Source organism: Indicator indicator, chromosome 5 (genome assembly GCF_027791375.1).
Source record: "Indicator indicator isolate 239-I01 chromosome 5, UM_Iind_1.1, whole genome shotgun sequence".
NCBI classification, from domain to species: Eukaryota; Metazoa; Chordata; class Aves; order Piciformes; family Indicatoridae; genus Indicator; species Indicator indicator.
In genome coordinates, this window is record NC_072014.1 from 4,653,133 (window position 1) to 4,669,327 (window position 16,195).

At 43.0% G+C, this 16,195-nt stretch overlaps 1 protein-coding gene across 1 annotated transcript in view; it reads right to left on the reverse strand.

Moving 5' to 3' along the window:
- COL5A2 (collagen type V alpha 2 chain) overlaps positions 1-16,195 on the reverse strand; it is a 66,854-nt gene that overhangs the window by 6,043 nt on the left and 44,616 nt on the right. Inside the window, exons 36-51 of the mRNA XM_054380899.1 lie at positions 14,163-14,216; positions 13,989-14,042; positions 12,290-12,343; positions 11,360-11,467; positions 11,210-11,263; positions 10,931-10,984; positions 9,437-9,598; positions 9,215-9,322; positions 8,306-8,413; positions 8,099-8,152; positions 7,659-7,766; positions 7,502-7,555; positions 6,104-6,211; positions 4,909-4,962; positions 4,136-4,243; positions 1,405-1,696 (exon numbers count right to left, since the gene is read on the reverse strand). Coding sequence (XP_054236874.1) covers positions 1,405-1,696; positions 4,136-4,243; positions 4,909-4,962; positions 6,104-6,211; positions 7,502-7,555; positions 7,659-7,766; positions 8,099-8,152; positions 8,306-8,413; positions 9,215-9,322; positions 9,437-9,598; positions 10,931-10,984; positions 11,210-11,263; positions 11,360-11,467; positions 12,290-12,343; positions 13,989-14,042; positions 14,163-14,216 — 1,534 coding nt within the window. The remainder of the gene's footprint in view (positions 1-1,404; positions 1,697-4,135; positions 4,244-4,908; positions 4,963-6,103; positions 6,212-7,501; positions 7,556-7,658; positions 7,767-8,098; positions 8,153-8,305; positions 8,414-9,214; positions 9,323-9,436; positions 9,599-10,930; positions 10,985-11,209; positions 11,264-11,359; positions 11,468-12,289; positions 12,344-13,988; positions 14,043-14,162; positions 14,217-16,195) is intronic.

Consider the following 16,195-nt stretch of genomic DNA (forward strand, 5'->3'; position numbering starts at 1 on the left):
TTCAAGGTACAAGCTGATCAGTTTTTCAGGCATTTGAAAACTGGGGAATGCAGACTTATGAGTTGTTTAAGGTTAAGGTTGTTGAAATCCACTGCAAAAACTCCTGGGCACTCCAAGTGGAGTCTCCTTCTCTAGAGATCTTCAAAACTCACCTGGACACATTCCTATGTGACCTGCCCTAAGGGGCCCTGCTTTGCCCCAATGATCTCTGGAGGTCCCTTCCAACCCCTAACATTCTATGATAGAGAACACACAATGTCTAGAAGACAGTTTTCCCTAGATACAAGAAACCAATGGCAACCCCTCCTAATGTTTACATTGGAGGCAGTGTCAGGAAGCAGGGGAAAAAGCTGGTGAGGCCTGTCACAAATTATCTCTGCCTGCCAGTCTGTTCTGATTTATCACTGGTAGTCCGCATAAACTGGGGACAGTCTAAAATGGCACATTGGCACATTACCACCTACCAGCTGCCACTATAAAGCAGCAGCAGGGAACTCTGGATGAAAAACACAGAACCATAGAAGATGATTCCCAAGACAGTTGGACACTAAGATCATCGAATCCAACCTAAAACTACTGTGGCCATTAAACCATGTGCCACGTCCACATGCTTCTTGAACACCTCCAGTGTGGAGTTCACCTCAAGTGACTCCATCACCTCCCTGGGCAGCCTGTTCTGATGTCTGACCACTCTTGCAGGTGACCAAGTATCTACTGGAAACAAGAGAGGATCACAGGACACAGAGGAGATGGTCTGCATTGTGCCCTTGTGGCCAAGAGGGCCAGTGGGATCCTGGAGTGCATCAAGAGGAGTGTGTCACAGCAGATCAAGCGAGATTCTTTTCCCCTCAACTCTGTTCTGCTGAGACCTCACCTGGAATATTGCCTCCAGTTCTGGGCTCCCCAGTTCAAGGGGGACAGGGATCTGCTTGAGAGAGTCCAACAGAGGGCTATGAGGATGATGAAGGGACTGGAGCACTGCCCTATGAGGAGAGGCTGAGAGCCCTGGGGCTGTTCAGTCTGGAAAGGAGAAGACTGAGAGGGGATTTAATCAATGTTTATAAATATCTGAGGGCTGAGTGCCAAGAGGGAGGGGAGAGGCTCTGCTCAGTTGCACCCTGTGATAGGACAAGGGGCAATGGATATAAACTACAGCACAGGAGGTTCCACCTCAACATGAGGAGGAACTTCTTTACTGTAAGGGTCACAGAGCACTGGAACAAGCTTCCCAGAGAAGTTGTGGAGTCTCCTTCTCTGGAGAATTCAAGACCCATCTGGATGTGTTCTTGTGTGACCTGTGCTAGATTCTATGGTCCTGCTCTGGCAGGGGGGTTGGACTCGATGATCTCCTGAGGTCCCTTCCAACCCCTAACATCCTGTGTGACCCTGTGTGTTTATACACACCACTCTTCTTGGATGGGTGGCACAGCTTCAGGTCATCACAGGTCCGTGCTGGGTGTTTCTTTGAACCATCAGGGCTGCGCATAGTCTCAATCTGGCTGCTCAATGACTTCAGTGTGGCGTGGACTCCTGGGTCCGTTTTATTGTGATCATCTGGGGCTGCCTCATCTTCAGTAAACTCTGGTAGTGGATCTGCCATAGCATCGTCATAATGTCCCATGATGTCACCAATGGCAGCAGTGAGATGGCCTGGAGGTCCTGGAGGGCCAGGAGGGCCAGGATCACCTGGTGGGCCCTAAGGTTAAAAAACACAAAAAAGGCAGCAGAGGCCCAGCAGAGTAAATACTGTGCAAAACGAGAGCGAAGCAGCCACTAACACCACCACAATTTGAGGGCCAGTCCCTCTAATGTAGAGGGAAAACTCAGATATGGATAAGCAATTCACACTTCCAGGAACAGGGGCAAGATCTTAGCACCATGTCAGGCATTCTCCATGCTTCATGCCCTCTCTGCCTAATACCTTGCTCAACTTTGTCTTACTCCTGATTTCAGACTTTGCAGATTGAAAAAGCCATCAAGGAATGGCCTCCTTCCATTGTTTAAAGCCATCCGTCCCTCCTTGTTCAAACCCCTGCCTAATAACTTTATTTCTTAAAATACCCACAATCTGTAAGTGATTTTTAGAGCAATCTAAAATTCCTGCTTTCCCAGAGTTGCCTCAGGCACATCTTCAATTAGGAAAGCCTGGACAGAAAATTTGGCACTAGAAATACCTTTACATTTATCCTGTAGAGCGCTGAGCTTTCTGGCCATAGGTATGTGAGACAGAATCTACACCATCCTTACTTGGCAGAGCAGATGTTTTCCTGAATGATGGGGTGTGAGGGCCTTCTGTCAACCTGAACTGTGACAGTCTATCTGCTAATAGACCCATGTCCACCTGTGGGCTCTGCCAGCTCTTGCACGGCAGCAGAAAGTCTGTTACACACCTTCACTGTCATTTTGAGGCTCTGGTGCATCAGATGGTCTAGCACAAAGTGGCATTTTCTTTGAGGGTAATTCACAGCTAGTGCTCCAAATGTTTACTATAAAGCACATACCCAAACTAATAGATGCTGCACCAGACAAAGGAAATCTCCAATTTATTTCTGCCTTTCTGGTTCTAATTTATAGTTGCACCAAGCCACCGTGGAAAGCAAAAGTAAAGTCACTGGCATGCAATATTTCTTTTACTGACTCGTTACACAGGTGTAGGACCTGGTTGCACATCATACTCTTAACACTTTGCATGGACTATGCATCCAACCCCTGATGCTTCAGCAGAAGTGGAGATGTCAATAACTGGCAGAAATTCAAATGAAACAGGGGGAATAACAGCACACCATAAACATAGGAAACATCATGTCCTACAAGATAGCAAACCAGCAGAAGCTGCCTTCTCTGTCTTACTCGTTAGTTCATTCCACCTTTTCTACTTCTTCCCCAAAATAAGCAATATCAATCTTCTAACTCTTCACATGATCACCCAGATCAACCTTTTCTCAAATCCCTGTAGTTTTCTAGTTTATCTTTGTTGCTTATTGCATAACTTGCCTTTTATGACTTAGGATTTCATGAACTAAATACAAAAACAAAACTACTAATGGGTAGATTCAGATTAAATGTTTGGAAGAAATTCTTTATCTTGAGGGTAGTGAGACATTGGAACAGGTTGCACAGGGAGGTGGTAGAAGCCTCATCCCTGGAGTTTTTTAAGGCCAGGCTGGATGTGGTTGGATCAGGGCAACCTGATCTAGTGTGAGGTGTTCCTGCCCACGGCAGGGCGGGTTAGAACTGGATAATCTTTGAGATCCCTTCCAACCCTAACAATTCTATGATTCTAACTGGTAAATGTGGAATGTGCCTGAGGTGTTTAGCAAAGTTCGAGGAATTCTTCCAAAATGGTCCAACTTTTTTTCATGAGTTGTGAATCAGCTCATGGTTAATGTCTGTAAACCTCAGATCAGGCTAAAGAGGCCAACTGAGCTCAGTCTGGGCTGCTTGTTTGGACTGAAGGCTTTCCTAAATGCAAGGTGTGATGGAGTATGCTGCTGGCAACCAGTCACAAGGCTGCTCTAATTCAGTGCCACTTCTGGGGAGCTACTGCTGTTTCCAGGCACACCAACAGACCAGTGCCGAGGCCTGAGGTTTTGGACTCAACCTGCCAAATAGTCATGCTGAACTGTAGATCCAGCAAGGGGCAACGGCTTCAAACCAGAGAAGAAGAGATTTGATTGGCTGTCAGGAACAGGTTCTTTACTATGAGGGTGGTGAAACACTGGAACAGCCCTGTTGAGCCTCACTTTGAATATCTCCAGAGATGGGGGCCCACCCACCTCCCTGGGCAACCTGATCTAGTTGAGGATGCTCCTGCTTACTGCAGAGGGGTTTGGTCTGGATGACCTTCAGAGGTCCCTTCCAGCCCAGACCATTCTATGATTCTATGATCCAGTAAGCTAACTGTAGAAGTAGTCTCAGGCTGACCTAAGGAGAGCATAGGTGGATTAGACTGGGATTTTCACAGCTCCAGAAGATGAAAAATGAGTAAGAAATTTGGCCTTTGAATACACAGATACCTTAGGTATTGGTTGGAGAAGATGCATCAAATTGTAAGACGTTCCTTGAGCTCAGGAAGAAAGGGATGCAATGACCTCTAAAAAGTAACTTTTTGCCTCCATATTCCCATAAAACTTACCTCAGGTCCAGCTTCTCCTACAGTCCCTCTAACACCAGGAGGCCCAACTGGCCCAAGTGGACCAGGACTTCCATCTTTGCCAGAAGGACCAACTGGACCTGGAGGACCCTAGAAAATGTAAGAGAAAGAAGAAGGAATGTATTTCAGCATTTAATAACAAAGTCATACAAAACAGCCTTTTACAAGCAATATCCTTTCAGGAATCAGTCTTGTCACAAACACTTTTTTCTTCTTTAAAATTAAGAAGGCAGTTTCAATCCTGAAGTCAAATTCCCTCAGCCTTGGATCAGCTGTAGATTTTTTTCTAAACCATTTCAGTGGGTTCATCTCCAGGTGCCCCTCACACTGGAGTAGCTGCTGTATGCCCACATATATATACACTCAGAGGTATTCCTTGGGAACATACAAGGCAGCCATATCTCACCTTTGCTTTTGGGTGAAGAACATACATGGGGGTATGGAAGGCAGAGTAGCAACTGGCAGAGCTGCCACAGATGGCTTTGCATCAGCTGCAGCAAAAGTGCCTCTAAAAAGAGACTGTAGCCCTGTAGCTACTCTGAACAGACCTTTGTATCCACCTGTAAACTACACTTACTGCATTAAACAAGGTAATGTCTCTCAGCAAAAGATATCAGGGCAAACACTGCATGCTACTGAAGTCAATAAAAAGCACTGAAATAAAAATTAAGCAGAAACAGAAATCTTATTGTGGGGGAAAAAAAAAAAAAAAGGGGCAAGCAAAAAGAAGCTTAAACTTCAACCATTCTACTCACCCGAGGACCAAATGGGCCTGGAATACCTGGACTGCCCTGTTCACCAACAGGACCCTAAAAAGAAGAAATTATTGTGTCATTATGACATTTAAAGTATATTTCCTTTAGTTTGAAAGAATTGGTGTGTGATACACACATTTCTTTATGAACAGGATTACAATGCACATGAACAATGGGGAGCACCTTTCCCTCTTACGATTCACTTTCATTTTACTGTTATCTCTTGTCACAGAGAAACAACTCTATTCATTTAGATTAATTATAATAGAACGTACTAGTGCTTAGCTATATATAGATGTTATAGTTTATAGATGTATATAAAGATGTTTCTGCAGAAAAGTCTTGCTTTCATGACATTTAGAATCAGATTGGCTTGCAAAAGATTAAATAACAGCTCTATTATAAAGCAGAAAGATGCTTTGGGTGTTGGGGGGCTTTTGTTGACTTCTTTCCTCCATGTTGACTCTTTTCCTCCACATTGAAACTTCCAGGATCAGTAAGTAAATGTAAAGAAAAATTAAGTTTTGCATGGCATTTCCATTAAATTGCCACTGAAAGTGGCCAGAGAAGGGCAATGAGGCTCATGAAGGGCCCAGAACACATGGCCTATGAGGAAAATCTGAGGGAGCTGGGGTTGTTCAGCTGGAGAAGAGGAGGCTGAGGAGAGACCTCATTGTTCTCTACAACTACCTGAAGGGAGGTTGGAGTGAGGAAGGGGCAGCCTCTTCTCCTTGATGGCAAGCAACAGGACTAGAAGCTGCACCAGGGGAGGCTTAGGCTGGATATTAGGAAACATTTCTTCACTAAAAGGGTTCTCAAACATTGGAATAGTCTGCCCAGAGCAGTGGTGGAGTCACCACCCTTGGTGGCGTTTAATGAGCACACGGACCTGGGTGCTTAGGGACATGGTTTAGTGTTGACCTTGCAGTGCTGGGTCAAAGGTTGGACTGGATGATCTTGAAGGTTTCTTCCAACCAAATATATTCTGTGTTTTATCTTGTCATGCAACAGTGGTGCAAAATTACATTCCAAATATGTCAAAGTATGAACAATAAGGCCACTCAAACACCCTGTAGGGAAAAACCAAATAACTCATGTTTCCTTTTTTTTTTTTCCATTCTAAATAACTATGTTCCCAACACAATATTTAACTGGCAAGGAAATAAAGTTATAGTAAAAACAAAGATTGACTTACAGGAGGACCAGGAAGACCTTGAAGCCCAGTGAAACCTCTATGTCCTTTCTGGCCCCTGTCGCCTCGATCGCCATGGTCGCCTTTGTCACCACGAGGTCCTTGGGGCCCCTGGAAATATCAGTGATGAAATGTAAAATTCTGAACTGGAGGAATTTAAAAAAAAAAAAAAAAAAAATCAAACCCCCCTCATTTGCTTTTAGGAACTGCAATCAGCTTCTAAAGCTTGAGGCTGACTGCACCTTCTAAAGAAAGAAAGAAGACAATGCTGAGGGGGCTCCAAGAATCTTATTTTTTTACCAAAGAATAAGTTAAATAATTACAGAAATCTGTGTCGTGCTTAATTATAGCTGTGGAAAATTTAAGTCTGCTTAGCTTCATAATAGTAAAATAAAGCCCTGTAATAAGGATATTAAACGATGTAAATAAATAACGACTGAGGAATTTCTTTGCTTTAGTGAATATGGCAAATGATTTTGTAGCTGCAATTCGAATCTCTCATGGACTCCTTAGGAGAAAGGTATTTTCAGTATGAAATCTCCATGTTGCAGCTTCTCACATCTCCTTTTTACCCTCACTATGATTAAAAGACAACTGAAGTTACATTCCCTAACTACAGAGAGTAATGCTCAGGCTCCCCAGTACAACGAGCTTGCTTCTATTACCATTACAAGTTCATTCATGCTATTTTTGATGAGAGTTTCAAACTTTTTAATATTAACTCAAGAATCATTGGGCTTCTGCTTTCAATTCTACATTTCTCAGCGCCAGATTCCAAATACTTTATCAATGGCATCATTATCACTAACTACTCAATAAACTTTTCCTTTCTCTCACAGGACATCTGCTTAGGGACAGGACAACATTCTTCTGAATCTCCACGGTTTGCAATGAATCTTTAGTTCCAAGCTTGGATTGTAAAAGAATTATGCAACACAAAAAGATGGGGTTTGTTCCTCAAGTTGGACTGAAGTCAGAATCTCATTAGTTGAATCAAGGAACACGTGATTTTGTTCTGTTTCTGCCATTTTTTAATCTAAAAATCTGCCTTTTTGTTCTGTGTTAATTTCTTTCCCCTTATCTGAAAATTGTCAAACACAGAGTCCAGCCATTTGCTAGCTCAGGTACTACCATCATCCAGACAGCAACACACTCCAACTAAAGAGGCTTGCAATCCATTTTTGTTGCTCTGCAAAGTATTTTAAAAGAAAGCGTAGAAATGAAAGTGTTTTCAAACAGACTCATACAGCTTTGCAGCTCGGAAGACTACCTGCACCCACTTGCAGTCTGAACACTAAAAGCTGAAGCCCTGTTCACCATTCCAGCTGGGGCTCAGTCTCTCATACACGTTCCTGCAAGAAGTTATCTCAGATAAAACCAGAGTGACAGTGGAGAACTTACAGGCAAACCTCTTTTTCCTGCACGACCTGGGGGACCCATTGGACCTCGCGAGCCCTACAAAGGTTGCACACAGAAGACATGTGAAGCAATGCACAAACACAAATGCAATAGCTGGTTTTATGAACAAAAGTATTGAGAATAGGAAAATATCACTTACAGTTTCACCTCTTTGACCTGCATCTCCTGGAGGGCCAACAGGACCTGGAGTTCCTGGACCCCCTGGGGGACCTGGTAAGCCTGCAGGGCCAGGTTCACCACGATCACCCTGAAAAACAGGATTTCAACATCATTAAGCTAAAGAGGACTGGACTAGACTGAAGCAACAGGACTCTAGTATTCCTAAAGTATTTTCTAGCAATCACAACCCACAAAGATATTCTTCTGTAAGAAGTCCGTTCTGAAATTGTGGAGACAGATGTCCTTAACCTTTAGCCAGGTTTCCTCAACTTTGAGGGGTACTACTTATTCAAAGCTGTGATACACTTACAGAACAAGTTCTCCACTCAGATAACTGAGTAACTAAGTAACTGTGGTCAGCAAGTCAAGAGTAAAATGGAGATTTCCAAAAGTGATCTAAGAAAACAGTATGTTCCTTACACGTTCTCCAACAGCTCCATCTCTTCCAGGAGTGCCGTCATTGCCAGCAGGTCCCTAGAGGTATGGAATAAAAATAGGGCAATTAATTAGCTCTGTAATCTTGCATTATAACAAGAACAACTAAAAAGTTGTTCTCTGCCTCTAACTTCAAGTCAAGGAGAATGACCACTAGACTATTTTTGCATCTTACAAGGCTCTAATACTTACTTCTGGACCAGCTTCACCTACAGGTCCAGTGGCACCTGACTGGCCAATAGGTCCTGGGGGACCTTTATCACCAGGTGGCCCTGTGGGTCCTTGTTTCCCTGGTGTCCCCTACAAAAGATGAGAAATATCATACCAAGATTTGAATCACAAAACACAAGAAGAACAGAAAAACTGTTGCCTGCAAAATATTTTTCGTAAACCCAGTCTGAATTACCATCAACATTTGTAACTTCCAAGAACTGATAAGTGTTCTGATAGATTTTGAGTATATATTTCATATACTCTGTGTGTTAAAGTAGGTTAATTGTGTTAGTTGCTTTTGAACAGGCTTTTATTGACTGGAAGTTGCACTTGAAGCTGATTTACTCTCTGGTGGTAATGGCAAACCCTCCACACCACTCTTTTCACTTATATCTATTCAATGACTTAATGATCTCCTGGATCATTAGGCTTGTCAATAGGTATCTATAAATCCTGCATGGAGCAAAAAGAGCACAAATAGAAATTCTGAAGATGGCAGTTCACAATTTATGAAAAGGCAGTTCTTTACTCACATTCAAGTGACCTCTAGGCACCTAAATGAACCGTCTGGACTTGTTTGTTTGGGTTTTTTTTGTTTTTTTTTTCAAGGATCTAGTTTTAAGTTAGATAGGAACATTTTAACCAGAAGTCTTAATGCTGTTACCCACTTACTCTTAATTCAGGCTCAGATCTTCCATTACAGCAGAAACAAAATCTCTCACCTCATGTATCTGCATGAAATGTAGTTATTTACTATTCTGTCTGTATTTGTTCCTGCCATTGGAGTTTTCTGAGCTTCTCTTCATGCTAATGGGGCACTAGTCTCAGTCCCACAAAGACCATAAGAAAGCCCAAGGCTGGTGGTATATCAACTTGACTGTTACTTACTGCAGGACCTGGCAGCCCTGGCATGCCTCTTTCCCCTCGCTGTCCTGGCATACCAACAATACCTCTTTGACCAGTAGTTCCTGCTGGACCAGGGGGGCCATCTGGGCCCTGAAATCCACAAAGGATAAAAACATTACTATCATCTCAGTAGCACCAAGAGTAACAATGGGAGCAGGCCTCGAGTTGGCCTATGGAGAATTAGCAACATCAACCAGGACGTACCGGCTGCCCATCGTCCCCTGCATCCCCCTTGTCTCCAGGGCCACCAGGAGGCCCAGCTGGCCCTCGATCTCCCACACGGCCATGAGAACCAGGATCACCACGGAGACCTGGGGGACCTTCTTTTCCTGGCTCACCAATAGGCCCAGCAGGCCCAATAGCTCCCTAAAGAGATTAAAACACCATGTTACATTGGACACTTTTCTGATCAGGACAATTAAATTCTAAAGGACTGCATTTTGATTAGCTACAAATGAGCACACTCTGAGGAAGGCTCCAAGTATGAATGGGAGTTATTATAATCTCATGTATGATCAAATAAATGAGATGAAATAAACTACAGGAAGAAGTGTCCACAGAAGAGCCTTGAGGATGATCAGAGGGCTGGAGCACCTCGGCTATGAAGACAGATTGAAGGAGTTGGGGCTATTCAGTCTGGAGAAGAGAAGGCTCCAAAGGAGACCATATTGAGGCCTTCCAGTATCTGAAGGAGGCCTACAAGAAAGCTGGGGAGGGACTTTTTAGGATGTTGGGTAGTGATAGGAATAAGGGGAATGGAGCAAAACTGGAAGTGGGTAGATTCAGATTGGATGTTAGGAAGAAATTCTTAACCATGAGGGTGGTGAGACACTGGAACAGGTTGCCCAGGGAGGTGGTGGAAGCCTCAGTTCCAGAGGTTTTTGCAGCCAAGGCTGGATGGGGCTCTGAGCAACCTGATGTAGTGGTGAGGTGTCCCTGCCCATAGCAGGGGGGTTGGAACCGGATGATCCTTGAGGTCCCTTCCAACCCTGACAATTCTGTGATTCTATGGAGGTGGCTGTTTCCATTAGAGCAACTTGAACAGCTCCAACCCTACTTAACTCAAGGAAAAGTCTTGCACTAATTCAGACACACACATAGACACTGGATCAAGCCCAAGACTTGTAAGTTTTTCTTAATGAAGTCAGGTGTAAGCATGCAGTCAAAGTCAGTGCTGACAAGCTGTTCTCTTCTATTGCATCAGACCATGAAGACTGCTTCACCTTCCCTTCTTCAGCTACTCTTCAGGTTTACAATGACCCAGTTATAGAACACACCTATTAGGAATATGAACACCTCTGGCATGAGGATAGCCTGAGGGAACTGGGATTGTTCTGCCCGGAGAAGAGAAGGCTCTGAGGTGGGGGACACCTCAGAACTTCCCCTCCTGAAGGGAACCTACAGGAAGGCTGGAGAGGGACTTTTTACAAGTATCTACCAACAGGACAAGGGGAAATGGATTTAAACTGAAGGATACTAGGTTTAGATTGGACCTTAGGAAGAAATTCTTCCCTATGAGGGTGGCAAGACTCTGGAATGGATGCCCCCTCCCTGGAGATGTTCAAGGCCAGGTTGAGTAACCTGGTCTAGTTGACAGGTCTCCCTGCCCATGGCAGGGAGGTTAGATTAGATGATCTCTAAGGTCTCTTCCAGAATAAGCTGTTCTATGATTCTGTGATTCTATGACAATTTACTTACAGTAGGGCCTGGAGGCCCAACTCTTCCAGCAGATCCTGGGAAGCCAGTAGCACCCTAAAAAAAAAAAAAAACAACACAACAAAACCACAACATTTTAATGCCAAGTTTATTGAAATAAAGAAAGCACTGGTTGCTTCAAATGTTCTCAGCTGAATTAATAAGCAAATGTTCTGATCACAGACTGTGAGAAACAAACTGAGATGAGGAACAATACACATTACATGAAATTCTTGTATTAGATTATCTCCAGTCAGGTCACAAAAAATAAAATCTACTTACAGGTGGACCCTGAGTTCCTCTACCACCTTTCAGACCAGGAACACCTGGAGGGCCCTAAGGAGAAAGAGAGATAACAATGAATATCCAAAAGAGGTGACAAGCAAGATCTCCCTATGCCACTGGTTCTCTGATGATGTTATTTATACTTACTGGTGGACCATGAGACCCAGCAAGACCCTGTGGTCCTGGAGATCCAGCATCTCCTTTCTGGCCAGGTTCTCCAGGTTCACCTTTCACACCTGGCTGACCATCAGGCCCCTATAAGAAATATTTAGAAGAGGCATCAGGTCAGAGAATACCAAATCTTTCCAGCACAACAAAGTCATTTTGTGGGGAAATTCTAGAAAGCAAAAAAATACCAGGAGAATAAATCAGCCCAGAAAATAGTGTATTTGTTCAACAGTTCAACTGTAACAGTTCAGTACAATCTCTAAAAGGTCACAGATAGGATCTTCTGAAGTCTGTGAAATCAGAATTTCCATTTAAAATAGTTTCTTCTCTAATTCACATTTTTCTTTCCTTCAGATTTTTCTATTTCTGTGGTAGCTATTACATACCTAAAAGCAAAGGAGACTGAATAAACACTGTCTTTGCTGGTCTTTTTTTTTGTTTGTTTGTTTTCCCCACCAAGGGAAGCAGGTACCTGGCTCTTTGTGAAAGGTCTGAAACACAGTATTTAGGCTGCTTGGGGTATCCACTGGAAAACACAAACCTTCCACTTGGACAATTCATTCCTGTCTTCACTACTCATAAAGCAAATCTTTGCTACTTTCAGTAGATGACACTTTTTGAGTAATAAAGCTTCATTTTAATCCCAAAGGAGCAACATAGCATATACATGAAAACACAAAACATGATGAACAATTACGTAATCATAACAAAACCACTTTTCAAGTGTCTAGGGTGTTTGTTGGCCCTTTTCTTTACTTGATACACTGATGGGAAAAAGAAACAGCTCTTTTTGCAACAACAGCACAAAAAAAGAAATGTGAGTCACATTCCAGAACCCTGCACTATTATTTATGATGAAGGAAACTGAGTATGACTAAAGGAAACTCATTAGTGTTACAGAACACATACCGGAGGACCAGCAAAACCAACAGCACCAGTTGGGCCATTTTCTCCTCGGGAACCCTGGTCAAAAAATGCAGAAAGACTGTATTTAATACACACACACAAAAGCCTTTCTACACACAGTATAATTTACAATTAAATATACAAGAAAGGATATGTGCACTTGAAGCCCAGAAAGCCAACTGTATCCTGGGTTGCATTAAGAGAACTGTGGCCAGCAGGTCACAGGAGGTGATTCTCCCCCTCTACTCCACTCTGGTGAGACTCTAATTCATGTGCTGCATCCAGTTCTGGAGCCCCTATTGCAGGAGTGATCTGGACATGCTGGAACAGGTCCAGAGAAGGGCCACAAGCATGATCAGAGGGCTGGAGCTCCTCTCCTATGGAGACAGACTGAGAGAGTTGGGGCTGTTCAGTCTGAAGAGGAGAAAGCTCCAAGGAGACCTTATGGTGGCCTTCCAGTATCTGAAGGGGACCTACAAGAAAGCTGGGGAGGGACTTTTTAGGACATTGGGTAGTGATAGGAATAAGGGGAATGGAGCAAAACTAGAAGTGGGTAGATTCAGATTGGATGTTAGGAAGAAATTCTTAACCATGAGGGTGGTGAGACACTGGAACAGCTTGCCCAGGGAGGTGATGGAAGCCTCATCCCTGGGAGTTTTTAAGGCCAGGCTGGTTGTGGCTCTGAGCAACCTGATGCAGCGGTGAGGTGTCCCTGCCCATGGCAGGGGGGTTGGAACTAGATGATCCTTGAGGTCCCTTCCAGCCCTGACAATTCTATGACTCTACATTATTTACTAAGTGTGATTATTCATTTGCTCTATTACTCAGAATCAATCAATCTTAACTGTGATGTTAAGACCTGCCTCGCAGTCAAGTCTATATGGAGGCTTTCAGAATTTAGAGATGGAAGGCAGGTGCAAGCACTAAAAGCACAAGAGGAGAAATTCTTCTCAGAACCACTTCCAGTGACAGCAGGATGAGCCAAAGTGCACACACTTTATGCAACCCAGGATTCCAATCAGATATGCTGGGAAAAGCAGAGTAGTTCCAAAACGTATTCTTCTACAAGGTCAGAATGGGCTATGAGCTGCTTCAGCTGAGCTTTCCAGACAATGTTTGTTTGGAAAAGGTGGTGCTGAAAGCTGCCAAGCTCCAGCACTCCCCAGAGAGATGAAACCTATTCCAATTTACACTGGAAATAAAGCTGTTCTAATTTATGACAGATGCCTAATCAATTCCGAGCAGCATGAAGGACCTAGAAGGGCTGATCCCCTAACTCCCTAATCGAATTCAGACCTTACAATCACAAAAGAATGAAGATGACAAAAGTTAGTGTAACTATATGAAAACTGAGATAGACCTCTGTGCTTTATCCATCTAAATATTTGTTTGTGTCCAGCAGTATCTGGTATGGGCACGCTTTTAAAAAGAATTAAACAATTAATTGATGGCCTGTTTTAAGAAGGGAGGCAGATGAGAGTAACTATGTAAAGCTTATCCTAAACCAAGTACAAGATAGAAGGACAAAATCTGCCAATAGCTTTGCAAGTGTACAGCATCAAGACAGAACTAAAGGCTTTGGTTACCAAGAAAGGGGAAGAAAAAGAGCAAAATACATCAGCAAGTAAGGCTGGAGTTTGGATAAGCGTTAGATATTGTTAACTTATGCCAGGCAAAAAAAAACCCAAACATGTTTACTTACAGGGTTTCCACGGGAGCCAGGAGGACCAACTAGACCTCGTGGACCTGGTTCACCCTTGAAATATAAAATTCAGGGTTATTTCCCAAGTAACTTCTTGGACAAGTAGCAAAAGTGCCAATAAAGTATGGTGACATTAAAAAACTTCAGTAAGGAATGGCATAAAAATTTCTTTACCTTTTCACCCGTGGGACCTGCAGGACCCATTGGGCCTATTGGACCAGGTAGACCCTTTTGAAGAAATAAAGATAAAAGGAAGTTTAAAAAGTGATACTTCAAAAGTGTTGATTTAAAACTGTTCATCTGTCACTATTTCCATACGCTTTTCCATTCCTTTAAATTCTTCTCCTTCATCTCTGAAATCTTGTTGATGCTTTTTTTACCTAAAGTTTCCTTCCCTTTCCTCTCCCAGTTACCAAAATCCCACATCTCAAAAGTCTTGCCTTCGCTCATTCTCTTTTTCTGCTCTAACTTTACCTTCTGCTTTATTCGGTGATTACTAATATGGACAATGATCAAAAAAAAAAAAAAAAAAAAAAAGCCCTGGTTTTATTTTGCTCTCTCAGGGAGGAAATTATGTCCTTTCCCCCATACTTGCTTTCTTTTTGTTTTATGCTGGAATTTCATTGCTTAAATTAATTTGAATGCAATCATCGCATTTAAGATTAACTTTTATCCTGAAAACTCTTTAAAAGCTTCCTTTTCCTCTTCACAGGGCAGTTAGGCAAAAAGGTTTCAGTCTCTCCAACCAAATCCATCACTTGCATGTCATGGTCCTGCAGCACTATGCAGAATTCCCAATTATTATTCTCTTCTACTAGAAGCAGAGTACCACAAGCTTTCACCAAGTTTATCCCCAACAAAATTCCCCTTCCCCAAAATATCCTCCTCTGTAACTCAGTTCAAAGTGAAGAGAAATACAACAAAAGAGAATTAACAAAGGATACTGCATCACCACCAGTGCTCCAGGGATTGTTAGCAGAGATATCTGCAGATACCCAGCTAGTACATTTAGTTGACCATTGCTTTACCTGTGCATTAGTTACTGTAAGATACAGTGCCTTACAATGACTAAGAACTGTTCTGTGTCTTTAGATTCTATCTGACTTACAAAGATATTCCAGTTTACAGCTGCTAACTGTGAGTTAGTGCTTCTGTACGCTAGGATGTCTCAAAAAAAAAATCTTCTTTTTAACTGGAAATTTAGTCCATCCAGAACCATCATCTTTCCCTTCTATCTCACATTTCCAAATGCCTAGCAGTTAGTTCTCCAGCTAGTTTGCAAAACCCAGAAATCTCAGACAGATGCAATTTATGCAAAAACTAACTAGCAACAGCTTCTGGGAAGAAAATGTAGTCCATACACATACAGAAAACTCAGTACATTAGGAATTATTGGGCTGTTGGTGTATGAAGAAGTGTCCATGCAACATGTCTTGATTTACTGCATGTGAACAGAGCAGCCACGTGATTTATTCACAGCAGGTTCAAAGCTTTCCACAGGTGACAGTGACATACTGCCCGTCTGGGGCTTAGTATGCTTACAGCAATTTTCACCTGTGAAACTCAGGACAGAAGATGGGCAGCTCCATCTAAACAATGAGGAGGCATTTCAGACTCTTAGTCCAAGAGTCAGAAGTGGTGGGTTTGCTTTTTGGTTGTTGATATATGCCTATCTCTTTTTGTGTATTTTTATTGTAGTTAGATAAGAGGAATGTCAGGTAGTGATAGGACTAGCAAATGAAATGGAGCAAAACTGGAAGTGGGTAGATTCAGATTGGATGATAGGAAGAAATTCTCCACCATGAGGGTGGTGAGACACTGGAACAGGCTGCACAGAGAGGTAGTAGAACTCCCATCCCTGGAAGTTTTTAAGGCCAGGCTGAATGGGGCTCTGAGCAACCTGATCTAGTGCGAGGTGTCCCTGCCCATGGCAGGGGGGTTAGAACTAGATGATCCTTGAGGTCCCTTCCAATCCTGGCAATTCTATCATTGTATGATTCTACAAATCCCAAATGAGCATGCAACTTCTGGGAATCCTTTCCACTGACATCCTGGAGACTTTCAAAACCCACCTAGATACATTCCTGTGCAACCTGATCTAGGGATACCTGAGTTAGCAGGGGGGCTGGACTAGATGATCTCCAGAGGTCCCTTCCAACCCCTACCACTCTGTGATTCTGTGGCATCTTAACTCCCATTACTGATTA